At 38.1% G+C, this 25,473-nt stretch overlaps 1 protein-coding gene across 1 annotated transcript in view; it reads right to left on the bottom strand.

Annotated features, from left to right (window-relative positions):
- Positions 1-18,444: 18,444 nt before the first annotated feature.
- The window catches only part of NXPH2 (neurexophilin 2), a 109,431-nt gene continuing 102,402 nt past the window's right edge, over positions 18,445-25,473 (bottom strand). The window contains exon 2 of the mRNA XM_024764122.1: positions 18,445-19,700. Coding sequence (XP_024619890.1) covers positions 18,957-19,700 — 744 coding nt within the window. The 3' untranslated portion in view covers positions 18,445-18,956. The remainder of the gene's footprint in view (positions 19,701-25,473) is intronic.

Genomic DNA, 25,473 nt, shown 5'->3' with positions numbered 1-25,473 from the left:
ACTTAAGAAAGTGAACCAACCCAAACCCCACAATTACACATAAAGCTTCTGTTTGGATAGGGCAAAAGTCAAGTCTACTCACTTCCAAGTGGCCAAAGCATGTAACATGGCCAAGCCTGAAGTCAAATAAGTGGGGACATTTACTTCTTCCACAGGATTCTCAGACAATCTGGGTGACCTTTATTTCCTGCTATGACTCTAGCTAATACAACTATCTATAGGAAAAAAAAATGATTAAAATGATACCTAGAGTAGTCTCTCTGAACCCAAAGACGGGAGGGATTGCAGCCAGCTCCTGGGAATGAACTGGAATCAGAGACTCGCATGCTTGCTGTTTCTCATGTCTGCTGCTTTCTGTTTGCTTCTCTCTTTCTCTTTCTGTAGGATAGTTTCATTTGTTTCTTTACCTACACGTTGGAAACATCATGGCCAACAGTCCCTAAGTGTCTCTTGGTCTTACCTTGACATTCCCAGAGAAAACTTCTGGCTGGCTCAGTGTGCAAGAGGTGCTCATTCCCAGTGCTACTGAAGGAATCCAACCGGCAAGGTCACATTGCACAAAATAGCTGCTGGGATCCAGCAATGTCACTACATTGATTCTGCCAAAGTAAAATTGATAGGAGACAATGGGAGTGGCAAGACCATCCATTAAGTGCTCACGATACATGGATATTGTTTTGGTGATAGATTTTCCTTTGTCATCATTATTTTGTTAAACAGCATTTATAACTAAGTAAAATTAATTTACTTCTGCTTTACCTTTCTGTTTAGTGCAATATCTATTCTCTACTTAAAAGAAATCTGGGCTTTTTAATAAGAAGTCAATTGTCCCTTGTTTTTAAAATCTTTCATTTTCCCTATGCAGGACAAAACGTTATTTATTTATTTATTTATTTATTTATTTTTCTTATTAGTCATCCACTTTATACATATCAGTGTATACATGTCAATCCCAAACGCCCAGTTCATCACAACACCACCCCCACCCCACTACTTTCCCCCCTTGGTGTCCATACGTTTTTTCTCTACTTCCGTGTCTCAATTTCTGCCCTGCAAATCAGTTCGTCTGTACCATTTTCTAGGTTCCACATATATGCGTTAATATACAATATTTGTTTTTCTCTTTCTGACTTACTTCACTCTGTAGGATAGTCTCTAGATTCAACCACATCTCTAAAAATGGCCCAATTTTGTTCCTTTTATGGCTGAGTAATATTCCACTGTATATATGTGCCACATCTTTATCCATTCGTCCGTCGATGGGCATTTAGGTTGCTTCCATGACCTGGCTATTGTAAATAGTGCTGCAGTGAACATTGGGGTGTATGTGTCTTTTTGAATTATGGTTTTCTCTGGGTGAATGCCCAGTAGTGAGATTGCTGGGTCATATGGTAATTCTAATTTTAGTTCTTTAAGGAACCTCCATACTGTTCTCCATAGTGGCTGTATCAATTTACATTCCCAACAATAGTGGAAGAGGGTTCCCTTTTCTCCACACCCTTTCCATCATTTGTTGTTTGTAGATTTTCTGATGATGCCCATTCTAACTGGTGTGAGGTGATACCTCATTGTACTTTTGATTTGCACTTCTCTAATAATAAGTGATGTTGAGCAGCTTTTCATGTGCTTCTTGGCCATCTGTATGTCTTCTTTGGAGAAATGTCTATTTAGGTCTTCTGCCCATTTTTGGATTGGGTTGTTTGTTTTTTTAATATTGAGCTGCATGAGCTGTTTATATATTTTGGAGATTTATCCTTTGTCCGATGATTTATTTCCAAATACTTTCTCCCATTCTGAGGGTTGTCTTTTCATCTTGTTTATGGTTTCCTTTGCTGTGCAAAAGCTTTTAAGTTTCATTAGGTCCCATTTGTTTATTTTTGTTTTTATTTCCATTTCTCTAGGAGGTGGATCAAAAATATATTGCTATTATTTATGTCAAAGAGTGTTCTTCCTATGTTTTCCTCTAAAAGTTTTATAGTGCCTGGTCTTACATTTAGGTCTCTAATCCATTTTGAGTTTATTTTTCTGTATGGTGTCAGGGAGTGTTCTAATTTCATTCTTTTATATGTAGCTGTCCAGTTTTCCCAGCACCACTTTGCCATGGCTAGGACTTCCAAAACTATGTTGAATAATAGTGGTGAGAGTGGACATCCTTGTCTTGTTCCTGATCTTAGAGGAATGCTTTCAGTTTTTCACCATTGAGAATGACATTTGCTGTGGGTTTGTCATATATGGCCGTTATTATGTTCAGGTAGGTTCCCTCTATGCCCACTTTCTGGAGAGTTTTTATCATAAATCAGTGTTGAATTTTGTCAAAAGCTTTTTCTGCATCTATTGAGATGATCATATGGTTTTTATTCTTCAATTTGTTAATATGGTGTATCACATTGATTGATTTGCGTATATTGAAGAATCCTTGCATCCCTGGGATAAATCCCACTTGATCATGGTGTTTGATCCTTTTAATGTGTTGTTGGATTCTGTTTGCTAGTATTTTGTTGAGGATTTTTTCATCTATATTCATGAGTGATATTGCTCTGTAATTTTCTTTTTTGGTAGTATCTTTGTCTGGTTTTGGTATCAGGGTGATGGTGGCCTCGTAGAATGAGTATGGGAGTATTCCTTCCTCTACAATTTTTTGGAAGAGTTTGAGAAGGATGGGTGTTAGCTCTTCTCTAAATGTTTGATAGAACTCACCTGTGAAGCCATCTGGTCCTGGACTTTTGTTTGTTGGAAAATATTTAATCACATATTCAATTTTATTACTTGTGATTGGTCTGTTCATGTTTTCTATTTCTTCCTGGTTCAGTCTTGGAAGGTTATACCTTTCTAAGAATTTGTCCACTTCTACCGGGTTGTCCATTTTATTGGCATAGAGTTGCTTGTAGTAGTCTCTTAGGATGCTTTTTATTTCTGCGGTGTCTGTTGTAATTTCTCATTTTTCATTTCTAATTTTATTGATTTGAGTCCCCTCCCTCTTTTTCTTGATGAGACTGGCTAATGGTTTATCAATTTTGTTTATCTTCTCAAAGAACCAGCTTTTAGTTTTATTGATCTTTGCTATTGTTTCTATTTCATTTATTTCTGCTCTGATTTTTATGATTTATTTCCTTCTGCTAACTTTGGGTTTTGCTTGTTCTTCTTTCTCTAGTCCCTTTAGGTGTAAGGTTAGATAGTTTATTTGAGATTTTTCTTGTTTATTGAGGTAGGCTTGTATAGCTATAAACTTCCCTCTTAGAACTGCTTTTGTTGCATCCCATAGGTTTTGGATCATCGTGTTTTCATTGTCTTTTGCCTCTAGGTATTTTTTGATTTCCTCTTTGATTTCTTCAGTGATCTGTTGGTTACTTAGTAGTGTATTTTTTAGTCTCCATGTGTTTTTTATGTTTTTTCCCCTTTAATTCATTTCTAATCTTATAGCGCTGTGGTCAGAAAAGATGTTTGATATGATTTCAATTTTCTTAAATTTACTGAGGCTTGTTGTGTGACCCAAGATGTGATCTATCCTGGAGAATATTCCCTGCGCACTTTAGAAGGAAGTGTAATCTGCTGTTTTTGGATGGAATGTTCTATAAATATTAATTAAATCTATAGGGTCTATTGTGTCATTTGATGCTTGTGTTTCCTTAATTTTCTGTTTGGATGATCTGTCCATTGGTTTAAGTGAGGTGTTAACTTCCACCACTATTACTGTGTTACTGTCAATTTCCTCTTTTAGAGCTGTTAGCAGTTGCCTTATGTACTGAGCTGTTCCTATGTTGGGTGCATATATATTTATAATTGTTATATCTTTTTCTTAGATCGATCCCTTGATCATTATATAGTGTCCTTCCTTGTGTCTTGTATCATTCTTTATTTTAAATTATATTTTATCTTATATGAGTATTGCTACTCCAGCTTCCTTTTGATTTCCATTTGCATGGAATATCTTTTTCCTTCACCTCACTTTCAGTCTGTGTGTGTCCCTAGGTATGAACTGGGTCTCTTGTTGACAGCATATATATGGGTCTTGTTTTTGTATCCATTCCGCAAGCCTGTGTCTTTTGGTAGGAGCATTTAATTCATTCACATTTAAGGTAATTATTGATATGTATGTTCCTGTTACCATTTTCTTAATTGTTTGGGGTTTGTTTTTGTAGGTCCTTTTCTTCTCTTGTATTTCCCACTTAGAGAAGTTCCTTTAGCATTTGTTGTAGAGCTGGTTTGGTGGTGCTGAATTCTCTTAGCTTTTGCTTTTCTGTAAAGCTTTTGATTTCTCCATCAAATCTGAATGAGATTCTTGCTGGGTAGAGTAATCTTGGTTTTAGGTTCTTCCCTTTCATCACTTTAAGTATATCATGCCATTCCCTTCTGGCTTGTAGAGTTTCTGCTGAGAAATCAGCTGTTAATCTTATGGGAGTTCCCTTGTATGTCATTTGTCATTTTTCCCTTGCTGCTTTCAATAATGTTTCTTTGTGTCTAATATTTGCCAGTTTGATTACTATGTGTCTCAGCATGTTTTCCTTGGGTTTATTCTGTATGGGACTTTCTGGCTTCCTGGACTTGGGTGGCTATTTCCTTCCCCATGCTAGGGAAGTTTTTGACTATAATCTCTTCCAATATTTTTCTCAGGTCCTTCCTCTCTCCTCTCCTTCTGGGACCCCTATAATGCAAATGTTGTTGTGTTTAATGTTGTTCCAGGAGTCTCTTAGGCTGTCTTCATTTCTTTTCATTTTTTTTTCTTTATTCTGTTCTGCAGCAGTGAATTCCACCTTTCTGTCGTCCAGGTCACTTATCCGTTCTTCTGCCTCAGTTATTCTGCTCTTGATTCCTTCTAGTGTAGTTTTCATTTCTGTTAGTGTATTGCTCATCTCTGTTTGCTTGTTCTTTAATTATTCTAGGTCTTTGTTAAACATTTCTTGCATGTTCTTGATCTTTGCCTCCATTCTTTTTCCGAGGTCCTGGATCATCTTCACTATCGTTATTCTGAATTCTTTTTCTGGAAGGTTGCCTATCTCCATTTAGTTTTTTTTCTGGGGTTTTATCTTTTTCCTTCATCTGTTACATAGCCCTCTGCCTTTTCATCTTGTCTCTCTTTTTGTGAATGTGGTTTTTGTTCCACAGGCTGCAGGATTATAGTTCTTCTTGCTTCTGCTGTCTGCCCTCTGGTGGATAAGGCTATCTAAGAGGCTTGTGCAAGTTTCCTATGAAAATATCTTAAGTAGATATCTCTCTGAAGACACCTGAGGGTACAACTACCTGTTTATCTGCACATATCACTTTAAGCCTGGTAATAAGGACTTTTCCACTGATATACCAGGTACTTTCGAGGGAGAGATTTTGAATAAAAACAATGTAATCTAATTATTTACACTGGCTTTGGTGTGTCTTCATTGTCTAAAATTATTGGTAATTGGTAAGTAGAAAATAATAAAAAGAGTATTTTGCTTTAAGGTTCTTATCATTCCTTACAGCTCATAATCTCAACACTGCTATGAGTTGGGTATTCTAACTCCATTTTGAAGATGGGAAAACTCAGAGAAGTTGAGCATGTCGCTCAAGGTCACACAGCTATTAAATGGAGGACTTAAGACACAAATCTAGGTTGGATTAACTACAAAGTCTGTACTTATTTGAAAAGTATCTAGGACGGTGTCAGACCCATAGTAAGCATCAACAAACATTAGCTCCCTTTTCCTATAAAGACTCTTTCATTTCTGTTATACTATGATTTGAATGGTTCTTTCAGAAAGTGAGTGGAGTGGGATTATTATAAAGATATGCTGCATTTACCACATTAGTGCCAGAGGGGCTCTGAGAGTGAGCTGGCTTCCCAGATCCTATTGGGAGTGGGATGTGAGCTTAATCCTCTTAACTAAGATTTGTAATTTCTCTTTGGCCTAAAAGTTCTGCAAAATTGTTTTGTGTTTCAGGGACTAGAGTAATTCCATGGGACCTCTGTTTGTCATAGTGTGGATGACAAGAAAGAGAGAAGGTAGAGAGCATCCATTACTCATACAATCCTGGGGTTATTCCATTTTTTGAGAATGTATTGAGCCATACACTGAGGAAATGTTCTTAGTGTTTTTATATCCCAGTCAAAAATTTTGCACATAAGGTATAATGGTATATTTACTGCATTACCATACTATACCTATTGCAACTACATAAACACTGTATATATATGCATGTGTACACAAGTATCCATATATATGGGTACAGATGAGAAGAAAATATATTTAACTTATTGGTGATAAGATTATGGGTAATATTTTTAAATTAAAAAAACTGAAATTTGAAAGTGATTTGTTGAACTTAAAAATAAAAAAATAACAAATGAACAGATCACAGCACTTCAACTAAACAGACACACACAAAAGGGAGAATCTGGGGAAACTGAAAACACTTTGAATCATTTAAAACACTTCAGGACATATTCATTTATCTCTGCCAGGATACACAAGACATTTATACTATGGTTTTCCTCTGGAGAGAGAAGCAGAGTGGCAATAGAAAAGGGGTGGGAGAGAGGACTTCCATTGTATATCATGTTGATACCTTTGGAATTATGAATCCATGTAAGTGTGTCACTAACGAAAAATAGTGACAGAAGAAAAAACATATACTCTTCTTCCCTATTTTATTAGGTGAAGTAGAATTAGCATGATTTTCAAATTCTATTTTATTATCTTTTAAGAATTCTCCAACTCTGTTTTTTTATGGGCCATTTGTAAAACAAATATTTTAAAATACATAACTTCTAATGTTACAGTTTAATACAATATAACATCAGATACATATCACTTAAAAGGCAATAGCAGGGGGACCTTCAAGATGGTGATGGTCCTTCTTCCCCACAAATACATCAAAAATACATCTAAATGTGGAACAACTCCTACAGAACACCTACTGAACACTGGCAGAGAACCTCAGACTTCCCAAAAGGCAAGAAACTCTCCACGTACCTGGGTAGGGCAAAAGAAAAAAGAAAAAACAGAGACAAAAGAATAAGGATGGGACCTGCACCTCTGGGAGAGAGCTGTGAAGGAGGAAAAGTTGCCACACACTAGGAAGCCCCTTCGCAGGTGGAGACTGCGGGTGGCGGAGGAGGGGAGCTTTGGAGCCGCGGAGAAGAGCGCAGCCACAGGGGTGCGGAGGGCAAAGCGGAGAGATTCCGCACGGAGGATCGGTGCCAACCAGCACTCACTAGCCCGAGAGGCTTGTCTGCTCACCCGCCAGGGCAGGCGGGGGCTGGGAGCTGAGGCTCAGGCTTTGGTCAGAGCACCGGGAGAGGACTGGGGTTGGCGGCGTGAATACAGCCTGAAGGGGGCTAGTGCGCCATAGCTAGCCGGGAGAGAGTCCGGGAAAATGTCTGGAACTGCCTAAGAGGCAAGAGACCATTGTTTTGGGGTGCGTGAAGAGAGGGGGTTCAGAGCGCCGCCTAAATGAGCTTCAGAGATGGGTGTGAACCGCGGATATCAGTGCGGACCTCAGAGATAGGCATGAGATGCTAAGGCTGCTGCAGCGACCAAGAAGCCTGTGTGCAAGCACAGGTCACTATCCCCACCTCCCCTCCTGGGAACCTGTGCAGCCTGCCACTGCCAGGGTCCCATGATCCAGGGACACCTTCCCTGGGAGAATGCATGGCGCACCCCAGGCTGCTGCAACGTCACGCCGGCCTCTGTCACCGCAGGCTCACTCCGCATCCATACCCCTCCCTCCCCCTGGCCTGAGTGTGCCAGAGCCCCCTAATCAGGTGCTCCTTTAACCCCGTCCTGTCTGAGCGAAGAACAGATGCCCTCAGGCGACGTACACACAGATACGAGGCCAAATCCAAAGCTGAACCCCAGGAGCTGTGCGAACAAAGAAAAGAAAAGGAATTTTCTCCATGCAGCCTCAGGAGCAGTGGATTAAATCTCCGCAATGAACTTGATATACCTGCATCTGTGGAATACCTGAATAGACAACAAATCATCCCAAAATTTAGGCGGTGGACTTTGGGAGCAACTGTGGACTTGGGGTTTGCTTTCTGCATCTAATTTATTAGTGGTTTTATGTTTATCTTAGTTTAGTATTTAGAGCTTATTTTCATGGGTATATTTGTGTTTTGATTTGGTTGCTCTCTTCCTTTATATATATATATTCTCTTTTTTCTCTTTTTGTGAGTGTTATGTGTATGCTTCTTTGTATGAGTTTGTCTGTATAGCTTTGCTTTTAACATTTGTCCTAGGCTTCTGTCTGACCACTTATTTATTTTTTTTAGTATTGTTTTTAGCACTTATTTTCATTGGTGGATTTGTTTTTTGTTTGGTTGCTCTCTTCTTTTCTTTACTTTATTTTTATTACTTTATATATTTTTTATTTTTAATAATTTTTTTTATTTCTTATTTTAATAACTTTATATTATTATATTATATTATATTATTTATATTATATTATCTTACTTTTTTTTCCTGTCTTTCTCTCTTTGTTTTCCCTCACTTTTCTTCTGAGCCGTGTGGCTGACAGGGTCTTGGTGCTCTGGCTGGGTGTAAGGCCTGAGCCTCTGAGGTGGGAGAGCTGAGTTCAGGACATTGGACCACCAGAGACCTCCTGGTCTCACATAACATCAAAAGGCGAAAGCTCTCCCAGAGATCTCCATCTCAATGCTAAGACCCAGATCCACTCAACGACCAGCAAGCTACAGTGCTGTACACTCTATGCCAAACAACTAACAAGACAGGAACACAGCCCTGCCCATCAGCAGACAGGCTCATAATAAGGTCAGAGTCCCCTCAAAACACACCACCGGACACAGTCCTGCCCACCAGAAGGACAAGATCCAGCCTCATCCACCAGAACACAGGCACCAGTCCCCTCCACCAGAAAGCCTACACAACCCACTGAACCAACCTTACCCACTGGGGGCAGACACCAAAAACAACAAGAACTGTGAACCTGCAGCCTGTGAAAAGGAGACTCCAAACACAGTAAGTGAAGCAAAATGAGAAGACAGAGAAATATGCAGCAGATGAAGGAGCAAGGTGAAAACCCACCAGACCAAACAAATGAAGAGGAAATAGGCAGTCTACCTGAAAAAGAGTTCAGAGTAATGAGAGTAAAGATGATCCAAAATCATGGAAATAGAATGGAGAAAATACAATAAATATTTAACAAGGACCTAGAAGAACTAAAGAGAAAACAACCAATTATGAACAACACAATCAATAAAATTAAAAATTCTCTACAGGGAATCAATGGCAGAATAACTGAGGCAGAAGAATGGATAAGTGACCTGGAAGATAAAATAGTGGAAATATAATTGATATTTATAGGACATACCATCCAAAAATAACAGAATACACTTTCTTCTCAAGTGCTCATGGAACATTCTCCAGGAGAGATCTTATCTTGGTTCACAAAGCAAGCCTTGGTACATTTAAGAAAATTGAAATTGTATCAAGTATTTTTTCTGACCACAACGCTCTGAGACTAGATATCAATTACAGGAAAAAAAATCTGTAAAAAATACAAACACATGGAGTCTAAACAATACACTGCTAAATAACCAAGAGATCACTGAAGAAATCAGAGAGGAAATAAAAAAATACCTAGAGACAAATGACAATGAAAACACGTTGACCCAAAACCTATGGGATGCAGCAAAATCAGTTCTAAGAGGGAAGATTATAGCAATAGAATCCTACCTCAAGAAACAAGAAACATCTCAAATAAACAACCTAACCTTACACCTAAAGCAATTATGGAAAAAGGAACAAAAAAACCCCCCAAAATTAGCAGAAGGAAAGAAATCATAAAGGCCAGATCAGAAATAAATGAAAAAGAAATGAAGGAAACGATTGCAAAATCAATAAACTAAGAGCCGGTTCTTAGAGAAGGTAAACAAAATTGATAAACCATTAGCTAGACACATCAAGAAAAAAAGGGAGAAGACTCACATCAATAGAATTAGCAATGAAAAAGGAGAAGTAACAACTGACCCTGCAGAAATACAAAGGATTATGAGAGATCACAACAAGCAACTATATGCTAATAAAATGGACAACCTGGAAGAAATGGACAAATTCTTTGAAAAGCACAACCTTCCAAGACTGAACCAGGAAGTAATAGAAAATATAAACACACCAATCACAAGTGCTGAAATTGAAACTGTGATTAAAAATCTTCCAACAAACAAAAGCCCAGGACCAGAGGGCTTCACAGGCGAATTCTATCAAACATTTAGAGAAGAGCTAACATCTATCCTTCTCAAAATCTTCCAAAATATAGCAGAGGGAGGAACACTCCCACACTCATTCTACGAGGCCACCATCATCCTGATACCAAAACCAGACAAAGATGTCACAAAAAAAGAAAACTACAGGCCAGTATCACTGATGAACACAGATGCAAAAATCTTCAACAAAATACTAGCAAACAGAATCCAGCAGCACATTAAAAGGATCATACACCATGATCAAGTGGGGTTATTCCAGGAATGAAAGGATTCTTCAGTATGTGCAAATCATTCAATGTGATACACCATATTAACAAACTGAAGGATGAAAACCATATGATCATCTCAGTAGATGCAGAAAAGGCTTTCAACAAAATTCCACACCCATTTATTTTAAAAATTCTGTAGAAGGTAGGCATAGAGGGAATTTACCTCAACATCATAAAAGCCATATATGACAAACCCACAGGAACATCGTTCTCAATAGTGAAAAACTGAAACCATTTCCACTAAGATCAGGAACAAGACAAGGTTGCCCACTCTCACTACTTTTATTCAACATAGTTTTGGAAGTTTTAGCCAGAGCAATCAGAGACAAAAAATCAATAAAAGGAATCCAAATTGGGAAAGAAGAAGTAAAACTGTCACTGTTTGCAGATGACATGATACTATACATAGAGAATCCTAATGATGCCACCAGAAAACTACTGGAGGTCATGAATGAATTTGGTAAAGTACCAGGACACAAAATTAATGCACAGAAGTCTCTTGCATTCCTACACACTAACGATGAAAAATCTGAAAGAGAAATTAAAGAAATACTCCCATTTACCATTGCAACAAAAAGAATAAAATACCTAAGAATAAACCTACCTAAGGAGACAAAGGACCTATATGCAGAAAACTATAAGACACTGATGAAAGAAATTACAGATGATACAAACAGATGGAGAGGTATAACAATTTCTTGTACTGGAAGAATCAACAATGTGAAAATGACTATAGTCATTCAAAGCAATTTACAGATTCAGTGCAATCCCTATCAAACTACCAATGCCATTGTTCACAGAACTAGAACAAAAAATTTCACAATTTGTATGGAAACACAAAAGACCCCGAATAGCCAAAGCAATCTTGAGAAAGAAAAACGGAGCTGGAGGAATCAGGCTTCCTGACTTCAGACTATACTACAAAGTTACAGTAATCAAGACAGTATGGTACTGGCCCATAAACAGAAACATATATCAATGGAATAAGATAGAAAGCCCAGAGATAAACCCACACACGTATGGTCACCTTGTCTTTGATAAAGGAGGCAAGAATATACAATGGAGAAAAGACAGCCTCTTCAATAAGTGGTGCTGGGAAAACTGGACAGTTACATGTAAAAAAATGAAATTAGAACACTCCCTAACACCACGCACAAAAAATAAACTCAAAATGGATTAAAGACCTAAAGGTAAGCCAGACACTACAAAGCTCTTAGAGGAAAACATAGGTGGAACACTCTATGACATAAATCACAGCAATATCCTTTTTGACCCACCTCCTAGAGAAATGGAAATAAAAACAAAAATAAACAAATGGGACCTAATGAAACTTAAAAGCTTTTGCACAGCAAAGGAAACCATAAACAAGGTGAAAATACAACCCTCGAATGGGAGAAAATATCTGGAAATGAAGCAACTGACAAAGGACTAATCTCCAAAATATACAAGCAGCTCATGTAGCTCAATATCAAGAAACAAACAAACAACCCAATCTAAAAATGGGCAGAAGACTGAAATATACATTTCTCCAAAGATGATATACAGATAGTCAACAAACATATGAAAGGATGCTCAGCATCACTAATCACTAGAGAAATGCAAATCAAAAGTATAATGATGTATCACCTCACACCAGTCAGAATGGCCATCATCAAAAAATCTAGAAACAATAAATGCTGAAGAGGGTGTGGAGAAAATGGTACCCTCTTGCACTGTTGGTGGGAATGTAAACTGATACAGCCACTATGGAGAACAATATGGAGGTTCCTTAAAAAACTAAAAATGGAACTATCATACGACCCAGCAATCTCACTACTGGGCGTATACTCTGAGAAAATCATAATTCAAAAAGAGTCATGTACCACAATGTTCATGGCAGCACTATTTACAATAGCCAGGAGATGGAAGCAACCTAAGTGTCCATCGACAGAAGAATGGATAAAGAAGATGTGGCACATATATACAATGGAATATTACTCAACCACAAAAAGAAATGAAATTGAGTTATTTGTAGTGAGGTGGATGGACCAGAGTCTGTCATACAGAGTGAAGTAAGTCAGAAAGAGAAAAACAAATACTGTATGCTAACACATATATATGGAATTAAAGAAAAAAAATGGTTCTGAAGAACCTAGGGACAGGCCAGGAATAAAGATGCAGACGTAGAGAATGGACTTGAGGACATGGTGAGGCAAAGGGTAAGGTCGGACTAAGTGAGAGAGTGGTATGGACATATATACACTACCAAATGTAAAACAGATAGCTAGTGGGAAGCAGCCGCATATTACAGGGAGATTAGCTCGGTGCTTTGTGACCACCTAGGGAGTGGGATAGGGAGGGTGGGAGGGAGACACAACAGGGAGGAGATACGGGGATATATGTATAGCTGATTCACTTTGTTATACAGCAGAAACTAACACACCATTGTAAATCAATTATACTCTAATAAATATGTTAAAAAAAACAAAAAACTAAAAATAGAACTACCATATGACCCAGCAATCCCACTACTGGGCATATACCCTGAGAAAACCATAATTCGAAAAGAGTCATGTACCACAGTGTTCATTGCAGCTTTATTTACAATAGCCAGGACATGGTGCAAACTAAAGTGTCCATCGGCAGATGATGGATAAAGAAGATGTGGCACATATATACAATGGAATATTAGTCAGCCATAGAAAGAAATGAAATTGAGTTATTTGTAGTGAGGTGGATGGACCTAGAGACTGTCATACAGAGTGAAGTAAGTCAGAAGGAGAAAAACAAATATTGTATGCTAACACACATATATGGAAACCAAAAAAAAGAAAGAAAAAAGGTTCTGAAGAACATAGGGGCAGGACAGGAATAAAAAGGCAGACTTAGAGAATGGACTTGAGGACACGGGGAGGGGGAAGGGTAAGCTGGGACGAAGTGAGAGAGTGGCATATACATATATACATACCAAATGTAAAATAGATAGCTAGTGGGAAGCTGCCACATAGCACAGGGAGATCAGCTCAGTGCTTTTTGTACACCTAGAGGGGTGTGATAGGGAGGGCGGGAGGGACACTCAAGAGGGAGGAGATATGGGGATATATGTATAGCTGATTCACTTTGTTATACAGCAGAAACTAACACACCATTGTAAAGCAATTATACTCCAGTAAAGATGTTAAAAAAAAAAGGGCAATAGCTTTATCTGGGCATTGTAGGATATCCCAAAAAAGTGGAAAATGTGATCTCTGGCTTTGGTGAATTGGATGACAGAGCACATGAAGTATAAATAATAACACAAGCTAAAAGTTGTGTGTATGAAATTATTACTGCAATGCCTAACATAGATTGAAATAATTCACATAGAGATTATAGTGGGTTAGAGCACATAGAGAAGATCTTTTGCAATATTTGTATTAGTTAAGCTCAAGCTAAGGTGCAGTAGGGTGGGCTTTTAGTTAGCTGGGTGGCTATCTTCCATGGTTGGAAAGACATTCAGATGGACAGTTGTTTTGCCCCCCTTTCTAGGCAGCATCTCAGGTCCTTTAGGTCATCTATCTGAGACAGCCAAAGGGAAAAGAGCATTGGCAAGCCTGAATGTGCTTTTACGGTAAGTCTACACATGTCTTCCTCTCACATTATACTAGCTGTAGCTCAGCAACCAGGCCATACCTCACTGCAGGAGAGGCAGGGTCATGCAGTCTAGTGGTCCAGCAATACCCTTGACCCTTCCACTGCAATGCGAGGAGGAGAAGGCCCCATCCTGGTGGACAGCTGACAGTCTCTATCACAAATATGGAAAATCAGTGATTCGGAGGAATAAAGAAGAGAAAGAATGGCTTTATCCAGGCAGGAAGAACAATAAAAATAGCTAAAAAAAAAAAAAAAAAGGCTGTTGAACCTCATCAGGTCACCAATTCTTTATCTGATAAACAAAACCTAGAGTGTTTCCATCTTTTAAGCTTCTGTGGTTCTGGGAGCTAGCATTCAACAGGTATCACATTCAGCTGGAGCAATGTCTTCATGTTGGAAATAAGGTAACTCAGGTGGGTAGTGGGGGTCTTGAATAATCACTGTTTTTTCGCTGGAGATTTTAAAAAAATCGAGTGACAGATATTGACTAAGTACCTACTACATACCAGACACTTTGCCCAGTGCTGTAGCGGACACAGTTAACTCATTCCTTCTGAGAAGAGATTATGGGCTATTTATGGGGAAGCTGAGCAGCATGATGAAAAGGGAAGACGACCAGTGAAGCAGAACGGGATACATTCCCAGGGTTCCAGACCTCACGTTATGGGGTAGGACTAGGACATGAGGTGAATATGAAATGACCCTTGAATATTTTTTACAAGATTTTTATGAAGAAAAAAAATCTGTAGCAAGAGCTTCTTTGCCTGTGATTTGTCACTGACAGTTGGAGACATGAAATTTCCATTCATTGAATGTTCTGATTAATTAACTTGGGGTTAACGATAGTTTTACTGCAAGTAAAAATGCATGACTCCATCCTCTATTTTATGAAGTAAAATTGGACCCTTGGGTAATTAAGGCATTTCACACAATTTACCCATTTCTATGAAAATGTATTCTCAGGTGTTAAAATCAGTTGAAAATTCTGTCAAATGTAGTAACTGCTGTTAACTCTTAGCCAGTCATACCTCTAATACATCCCAGGACTCTCATCTTTGGACATAATGGTTTTATTCTGACTTCATTTTTCCAGAGTTTTAGGTTTAAAAAATTTTGTGTTCTTAGAGAAATCGCTATCCTGAGGATTTTGGAAAGAGAGCATTTCCAGCCATTTTCATGTTCAATTTTGGCTTCTGGATCACATCTTGTAATAAACTCACCACAATTATTTTTGTTTTGTTTTGAATATCTTGCTTCAATTTACCTTTCTTCTGTAATACAAGACCTGGGAAGAGGAGTCAGGAGACCTGCATTTCAGTTGGCTTTGTCACGTACCAATTGGACATGTCCTTGACTCTGATGGGGTCTTGGTTTTACTTGTCTGTCAAATGAGAGGGATGAACCAGAAGATAGTATAGGCTGTACTCTCTTTCAAATATTACTCTTCTATATGTTAATGTTGGTTTGATTACTTTCTTTATTTGGTTATCAATCTGTTAGTTTAATTTTCATTTTTGAAAGGGTCTGTTTCCTTCAACATTTTTTTAAAGTATTGTCAGAAGCCTATTGGAACCAGCACAACCTAGGGTTCTTATTTAAGATGTAGATCCTTAATTCCTAATTTACGAATTCCATTTACTAAATCAGAATTTCTAAGGAAGTACTTCTCAGTCTTTAATGTCAATACAAGTCACACGGGTATCTTGTTAAAATGTAAACTCCAATTGGGTGTCCGAGGTAGGACCTGAGATTCTGTATTTCTAACAAGCTTACAGGTAGTACTGCTGATGTACCAACTGCACTTAATGGCAGCTCCTACTCAGCAGAACCATGTCTTGAATGGAGAAAGAATTAGCCAACTATGGAATGTTTAAGGTGTAGCAATTGTGGGTCATGTAGCATCTGCGTCATATAAAGAACAGTGTGGCAGAATACAGATTAAAAAATATAATGTGATATGAATCAGGTTCTCTTATGAGTACCCACGCCAGAGAACCATACTCACTCTTGCTCTGTTATTCTAGATCATGAGAATGTGTTGAAATTCCAAGTACCAAGCAGTAGGAAGAAAGAAAATTGTTTCCTTTTTACTGATTATGCTGTGCTACACGGTGTCCACAGGTTTTTTTCTCTTATTTCCCTTCCCCAGATTTTACAGACCCTGTAGCTGATATGATCACATTGTCCAGAGTCATGGAAATATGACCTCTTTTCTGATTCTGTGTGGTGATGAGTAACAAGATTGTTTCTGCTGAGGGGTGAAAAGGTCTTCAAACTCGTTTGCTTTCTCGTAAACAGCTGGCCTAGAGAGATCCTGAGAAGATAACTAACACCTCCTTGAAGATTAAATTTCTGCTAGTGCTTTTTTATTTTTTAAATTAATTTTTTTATTGAGGCATAATTGACACAAATTTTATTGCTTTCAGGTGTTCATCTATTAGTTTGATTTTCATTTTTAAAAGGGTCTTTTCCTTTACATTTTGAACAATTTGTGATTGGGTATAAAATTAGCTTACATGAATGTCCTTTTCCTCAATTGAAGTACTCAAAGGCAAAAATGGTTTTGTGGAAATGTGTGCATTTGCATGTTTAAATGGGATCTGATTTGTATTGTGCCAAGTACCATTAATGGCAATGATGTAGGCTTTGAAATGAAATTATGACTACAAAATATATGTGGCATATTTTCTATGCCAATTAAAAAATATGCCTGGGGAACTTTCTTTCTTTCTTTTTTTTTAATTCCACAGATCCTGCTAAAATCTAAGAATCGTGTAGACTGATTTAGCTTTTTTTTCTTTGCATGCATATCATGTTTATACCACTCAACTTTTGAACATCAGATAGTTTCAAATCACATTTCATTTGTAATAATAATTATAACAATCATAATGGCAGCTCACACTTACAGAATTCTTACTAGATGCCAAGCTATGTGTCAAGTGGTTTATATGAGTTATTCTTTTACTCTACTTTAAAATCTCCATAGCCTAGCTGTTCTGTTTAATATGAACATATGGAAAATCTTAATGCTCAGTTGATAAAACACACACACACACACACACACACACACACACACACACACACACGCACGAGCACACACATTAAACCACTGTGAGGAAAAGAAACAAGAACAGTCTTAAAAAACAACAACCCTGAAGCCATGTGACAGATTTAGCAAATTCTTTTTATTTACATAGAAATGTGTACACATACTTTCTCTGTACACAGAAAATTCTAAGTTTATATACATAGATGGTTCCCACATATTTTACAATAAATAGTATTTTAATCTTGTTTCTACGTGAAAATAAAAAGAGGTCTCAAAATATTTCACACCAACCACAAAATTACAAAAGCGCCCAATGAACTCAGAGCAAAAATTTCAAGCCTGTACTACCACACACTAAGTCTAGTACAATTTTTACAAAAGACAAAAACCAAACACTGTGCGGATATCACCAAGAAAAGGAAAGGAATGGAGATGCAAAATAGAGATGAGTGCTGCTGGCTTTTTGAACAATGTAGTAAGAGCATTTTTGTTGGTTAGGACTGGTCTTCCTTTAGTCCTCAATTTAATGTTTTACTTTAACTGATATTTTTCAGGTAAGAAGGGGGAAACAAGTTAACGTCTATCGTAAAAAAGAGTAACCATTCCATGAGTCTTACAGGTTCTAGAAACCTTTGTACTGGTCAGCCAGACTGTCTTTCTGTGCTAATTCAAAGACCATCCAGTTCTATGACACAGGATGACCGTCGACCCCCTCAGAGAAGATGAGGAGGACAGGGTTGTGAAGCAACATTATTAGGAAGTCATCTCAAAAGACTGGTGAATCATGCATCTTGGTTATTAACACTTAATAATAATTAGCAATGTTTAAATATACTCTTTATTTCCACAATTTGATCCCTCATGTAAATAATTAAATGCAAGGAGGACTTAATCTAAGAGGCTAGAAATAATGAATATATCATCCCAGGATTTCCTCCTTCCAATTCCAATTTCTTTCCCATTCTAGCCTAGGAAACAATCACTTTCTCTCAATTCAAGAGTTGTTCTACACCTGTATATAAAAACCATACTACCAAATGAATAGAATGAGGTTAAAGGGTGAATACAGATTTATGATATCTTTGACCACCTCACAGTACTGAATTTGACAAAACAATCTAAAAACGTCCTGATCGTCATTATTGTTGAACTGACTTACAATATATCCAGATTTGCTTTCTTAATACACTAATGTTACTACCTGCATGAGAATCCTGAGGCTGGTGACCAAACCAGGGCTAAGTGTTTAAATCCCACTCCACTCAATCACTGTGGCACTGTAACTGCACACATGAGTTTTGAAACAAATTTTACCCCTTCATGTCTCATATCAGTGACAGCACAGATGTGGGAGAAAAGACAGCAATAAAAAAAAGAATTCAGTGTCAGAAATGCGATTCATCTACCCAATACAATCTTTTCAGTTGCTTTACTGCATCTGCTATTTTTAAGGTAATCTTCCAAAACATACTTCAAAGGCAGGCTCACTTCAAGAGCAATGTTTATCACATGCATAATTCGGTTCTTTCCTGTTACATGTTGCTACCATCGACTCTTAGAGAAACAACAATACCTGGAGGACTTAGCCATCCTATGTGAGAGCGATGGCTTCATACACAGTTTTACTCTTTAGATTCAGGTACTTATGATCGAAACAAACACAATTCACATTTAAAGATGTTTCTTTTTAAGTTTGAAAACCTTATAGGGAATGAAGGTTCACTGCCAGAAACAAAAGGGATCCCTTACCACGAAGAGCTGGGCTTGGTTCTTGGTCATTCTAATTGAATATATATTTGTCCTTCCTTTCTATTGGCTGTAGAAAGATTCAGCCAGAAGATAAGTATGGAGTCTCACTATGGTAATTGTAGTCAGGACAGACCTTTTGCACAAGTTTATAATCAACACTGTAAAAGGCAATGTAGATGCAAATGACCTTGAAGGGCTTGGAACACAACCAGGAAACGTGGCTCTGAGTCTGCTCCTGGTAGCAGATCTTGGACGGGTCGAAGTTGCACAGGGCAGTCTTCTTCGCCCGATCTGTTTTTTCATACTCAATGCGACAATTGAAAGATTTGGATTCCTTGGTCTCCAAGGTAGACTGTGGGGAAACTTCAAATTCCACCACTTTGGAGGGGGGTACCAAACTCACTGAAACATTGCCCAGGCCTGTGGAATTATGTCGGAAATAAACACTGAAGGTTCCATTTCCATGGTCAACGATCTTCCCCGTGATAAGGAGGTTGAGCTTAACAGTTTTAATGTTGGAATGGAAGTCGCCCCATCCAAACATTTTCTTAAATTTTCCCGTTTTCACTATTGGCCTCCGTTTAGTTCTTGCCAAGGGCTCCTGAACCTCCGTGATATTGGCCAGCCAATCCCAAAAGTTCTCCAAGCTGTCCGCATACGCCAAGTGTCCGGGCTTGGGGACTGGAGACTGTTTAACAAACAGACGCAGAGGATTGATGATCCTTGAGTGTACCACGTTTCCCACCAGTGTCCCGGCAGCATCTTTGTCTTCCCAATCCAGCCCTTCTGTGGCATGCACCACCTTTTTACTGTCACAAAATAGCTGTTCGAAAAGAAGAAAGAGAAACACACTTTAGGTTAGGCTTTGAGTGCCTCTTCTTTTTTTTTTTTTTTTTGCGGTACGTGGGCATCTCACTGTTGTGGCCTCTCCCATTGTGGAGCACAGGCTCCGGATGCGCAGGCTCAGCGCCCATGGCTCACGGGCCTAGCCGCTCCGTGGCATGTGGGATCTTCCCACATGTGTGGGAACCCGTGTCCCCTGCATCGGCAGGCGTACTCTCAACCACTGCGCCACTAGGGAAGCCCCACCAGGTTAATTCTTGTAATTTATTTCAGTTCCTGCTAGATAGCATTTCACACACACAGCTGGGCTCCACAGTGTAACAAGATGACCATTTAATTCAAGCAATGTAAATCCATGAGTACGAAAACGGAAACGATGAGATCAAGAAGAGAGTACAGTTGGCTCTTTGTATCTGCAGGTTCTGAATCCAGTGGATTCGACCAACACTGAATTAAGTTAAAAACAAATGAAAACCCCCTCCAATACTCCCGCCCCCAACCAGAGATTTCCAAAAAGCAAAACTTGAATTTGTCATACTCTGGCAAGTATTTACATTGTATTAGGTATTATAAGTAATCTAGAGATGATTTAAAATACACAGGAGGATGTACATAGGTTACATGCAAATACTAAACTATTTTATGTAAGCGACTTAAACATCCCTGGATTTTGGTATCCAAGGGGATCCTGAAACCGATCCCCCATGGATATCAAGGGTTGATTGTATTTCATTTTAATGGGTTGATGTGGTTTTAGTCTCTGTTCCCTAATCTTTACAGTTCTATCTTCCCAGACTGGGGGAAATAGTATATTTTGGTCTCTTATTTCATAAAAACATTAAATTTGTAAGATCTTTTTTTTTCAGGTAGAAAACAACTCTAGAATGCTGAGGTTTCTACCATGGAGCTAGAAACCACCTGAATATAAGATATTGATAAGACTCTTAAAATATTTTTGCAGGTACTAAGGGTATTATTGTATTCAAAGCTTATGTCATATAATTTCATAACTTCTGATATAATTTGACTTCAAATTCTGTAACGAAAAGTAGTGTGAATAGGAAGTTCTACAAAAGTTTTAGTTGAAAAAATATAATTTCAAATTTAGCTGCCTTTATAGAAACAGAAATAAATTGGAAATGTACATTTTGAATTAATTAATAGACCTATAGTTGATAAATTAAATTTTGTTACAACTGAATAATACCCTGAAAGATAGGATTGCCAGGAAAGAGTCATGTGCATGTGTTTTATGGATTCCACAGTATTTTGACTCAAATCATACCCACTGAAACATAGCACTTTATTTGCATTTGATTTTTCTTATTCTTTTTGTAGTGTAAGAGTCCTCATGATTTCTAAAAATCACTTAGCTAAGTCAATATGAATTTTGAGGGACAGAATCATAATATATGAATCTGTTGCCTGGCATGAATATTTACGGATGAGTTATAAAGTCTGGAAAATAGAGGTTTCTAGTGGAAACACAGAGAGCCTCTTATCTCGAATGGCACAAAGCACTCTGGTAATGATTCTCTGGAAAAGTGTCAGCAAGATGAAAAGGATGAGAAAGAAGTGGGGCTGTGTTTATGTAGTTTCCCCAACCATTTCAAACTTGGCAAAGCACCTGGTAAAACCAGTCTCAGGTTGTTACAAAAATTATTGCTTTCAATACAATTTTGAAAAAAAAAAAGCTTGAATTATTAATATTGCACCTGACTACATGGTAGAGTTTAATAATATGAGGTTACATTTTATATATTCATAAACGTTTTAATAGAGTTTTGTGAGAAGTGTTTTCATCTATAGCTTGTACCCAAACACTTTAGAGGAGGAGTCCAAGGACTTAAATATATGTGTAGATTTTTCCTTTTTTTGCTTTGGTGGGGAGGGAGCATATAATAATGTTTTGGTCCCTTTGATTAATTTCCCGAAGGCTTTCCCCCACTCAGGTCTGGTATTTTTAGAAATTCTTTTCTCTTTACTTAAATTACAGAGGTTTGTCAGACTGCATGCTGCATGTTCTTACTGTTTTGGAAACCTAAATCCGTACTACCTCTTCTTAGGGGCTTACACATCCTGAGTTGATGCTTCTTTCTCTCTCCTGGCGTTAAAGGGCTGGCATATTCACCAGGAAAAGAGGTATCATTGCTCAGGATTTCTGGCTCAAAATACTCTGGGTATTTCTGATACTGTAACTAGCTTTCTGTCTTTGAACACTCTTAATTATAATGTGCACAAAACCTCATTCAGATCAACTGGTCATACAGCTCATGAAGGTCAGTACAGGCTCCAGATATGACTTGAGTTTCCTGGGAACTGATGCAACCTGGTCCAAGTGACTTGTCCTGTTCTCTCTCCAGGGAGACATTCAAGGACACATGGGCAGATAAGAAACCCCTTGCTGATCAAGGTCCAATTTCTCTTCTCTCTGATTATGACTCTTGCTGTCTATTACCTATTGTTTTGCCTGTTTCCAGTATTTCACGAGATGTGCCTTGGTCATTGCTGACAGTCACAACTACCGTTCCTGAGAATCACTGGTACTCAAGCTTCTCTTTACTTCCTGATCTCAACTCCCCTATTTGTACAACTTCCTCACTTCTTCCCTCGCTCCTGCCTTTCATTCTCTCTTTCATAGGGTAAATTTCCTTTCGCTTGCTTTTTCAAAAAACACCCCCAAATCTTAATTCTTACTTTTACACACCATGCTCCTGATGAATACTTTATTAGCAGAATTAAGATCCATTTTCCGTTCAAAAAATTTTTTTCACTTACAAGTATGACAACACTCTTCACTACCAGGAGAAACATGCTCTTTTTTTAAAAAATGTTTGTTTTACATTACACATTTTCCTGAGTTTTTTCTGCCTGGATCATTTTTCTTGATTTAGTCCTTTGCCTTATTTTTCTCCTTCCTTTTCTGTTATTGAAAACCTACCAACATTGAACCCATTGTTCAACAAGAAGTCTTCAACCATGTAGAGTCTCAAGTTAACTGGTATTAGCGTATTTTAGAATACATGATGGGCCCCCTTATGAGATAGACATTATGAGATCCTTCTTTTATCTCTTGGACTTCTGATGTGATGGTTCTGAGATTAGTCAATAATAATTACTCAGAAAGTCATTTATTGACTTTTAAAAAAACTGAAGATTTTCTTTGTAGTAACATGGTGTAGCAACTTGACCCAAACATATGTGACTCATCCTAAAGAAATATGAGTGTAAAAAAAAAAACCTAAGCTTATCAAAAGGATACATTAGATATGATTATTTGCTTTTAGAAAGGCTTTTCAATTCTTCAGGAAAGATTCTCCAGATGAGAATTTAAAATGAAATTTGATTCCTAAAAAATATATTCTAACACAATACTCTTCAGGTTCAAACCTGCTCGAGGAGCCCTTGATTTTAAGGTTGGCTTATATAAAAATAATCAAATTTAACTATTAAGCACAGATCTATAATTGTTCTCTGTTCCAGTGAAAAACAGTCACTGACAGTTCCTTAGACAAAAAAAGTAGATGGATGTATCTTTTAGTTTTTTTGCTTTGCCCTAGACCATCACATTTGTCACTTGCTTTGATAACATTAAACAAGGTGAGAAAAGCTGTGTATAACTTCATCTGTTTTTTACTCTAAAATGCATGGACGGTTCTTACAAGTACTGATTTCTAAATCTAAACCCAAATTTTAAAAAAACCTTTGGATGATGATGTATTGGTAGAAGAGTATAATTAAAAGGGTAAATATATTTCTAGTTGTCTTAAAAAGCCAACAATTGTACCTCCTCTCCCAACTTCCTCTCCCTTTGGTGTAACTTGTTCAGCCTTCTCTCTGGAATATTTTCTTAAAGGCATGCATCACGGCTGAGAGGGCACCCTCTCCTAAACAGGTCTACAAAGACAGTTGTGAGACCAAAGTCCCCAGGGCTCATGCTTCACCTCAAAAGACCTAACCGGGGATGACTGGGGTTTGGATCAACCACAACCCTGCCTGCACTCATCCACAGACTCCCAATATGAAAGCAGCATGGTGGAAAAAGCATAGGGTTTGGTGCCTGATGACCTCATCACCCCCTTAGCTTGAAGTATTTGATGTGAGCCCCAATTTTCTCACCTTTATGTCCTTTGCCGGTTGATTGTAAGGACTAAATAAAAGAATGGATGGAGACTTCCCTGGCGGTCCAGTGGTAAAGAATCTGCCTTCTGCTGCAGGGGATGCAGGTTGGGGAACTAGGATCCCACATGATGCGGGGCAACTAACTAAGCCCTTGTGCCACAACTACTGAGCTTGCATGCCTCAATGAGAGAGCCTGCGTGCCGCAAACTACAAGAGCCCGTGCTGTAAGGAAAGATTCTGCAGGCCTCAACAAAGATCCCACGTGCTGCAACTAAGACCTGACACAGCCCCCCAAAAAGAAAAAGAATGGCTAGAAATTACTGAGCCCAATCTCTTGCAAAAGGCATTCAGTGACTGCTGGCTCTTACGTGGTCCAAAGTGTAGTCCCATGCCTCCTATCCAAGAATTGTTTTCAAAGGATTTTATGGATTCTCCGGTCTCCAGGAAACTGATTAGTGGTTAATCAAGCAACTTGTTCAGTGCCATATGATACATTAACGAGTAGAAATTGACTTTCTCAACCCCAGAGCATCAGTCAAATGCTGCTTCGTGTTTCCAGTCTCGCTGACATCTGAGTCATATCCATATCACAGGGACAGGTGAGCTGTTTTTGCCAACAAAATGTGTTTGTGGATCTTTTATTCCAACGTACGAAATGAGTCAGCAAAGGATCTGAAAGTACAATGTGTCTGGCAGGTGCCCTCATTCCTATATAGACAATTTCGGTGATATAGCCTGCTGGGAGAGGACCGTAGGTGGTTCTGAGCCTGTTGGCAAACCACTCTGTCCAAGGCAAGGTTGTTAGATGTTATCTGCAAAACACAAGGCTGTATCCCCCATTACTTTTGTACTTGCTGGGGCTTCCTATGCTAATATCAGTATCACTGCTATCTTTTGTCCCACCATATTACAATAATAATGCAAAAACATTTAACGGCATGCACAAAATGGAGTTTAAAAAAGGGAGAAAAAGAGGAATTGCTGTGTTTTATCTGTTTGAACATTCCCTGATTTCAACACATTTATCAAAGCTTAAGTAATTTATGTCTTGGCAGGGTGTATCAATTTCACAAAGCACACACATTAGCTAGATACAATGATATCATATTAGCTTTTTCTGCATCTTAGAGAGGAGCTCAAAAAGATTAATAAAACCTCAAACCCTCATCAATTAAATGAAGCAGGTGGAAGGAAGGAAATAGAGGCAGAAGACGGTATTTCATTTCAGTTCTTTTGTTTTTAGGGGGGAAAAGGAGCTGACAAGTTCAAATCATTCATCATAACAGGCTGGAGTTGAATTTCACTGATAATTAAATGCATTTTTTCCCAAGAGGCAGAGAGGGTACAATGAATTTTATAGTAGCAGATGTGAGAACTGTCACGAATTATGGAAATAATTTATAAACTAAAAAGCATCTCCCTTTGCAAATACTATACCAGAAGATCTTTTTTTTCAACCGTATTTGTTATGTATTTTTCAATAAACATTTTATTTTAGAATAGTTTTAGTTTACAGAAAAGTTGTGTGGTACAAAGAGTTACCAAATACCCTGTACCCAGTTTCCTATATTGTTAACATCTTACATATTACACTTGTCACAACTAATGAACCAATGCTTATACCTTATTAT

This window comes from Neophocaena asiaeorientalis, unplaced genomic scaffold (genome assembly GCF_003031525.2).
Source record: "Neophocaena asiaeorientalis asiaeorientalis breed wild unplaced genomic scaffold, Neophocaena_asiaeorientalis_V1.1 scaffold102, whole genome shotgun sequence".
NCBI lineage: Eukaryota > Metazoa > Chordata > Mammalia > Artiodactyla > Phocoenidae > Neophocaena > Neophocaena asiaeorientalis.
Note: the sequence above shows the minus strand (reverse complement) of the source record. Positions and strands in the feature narration are given on the sequence as shown.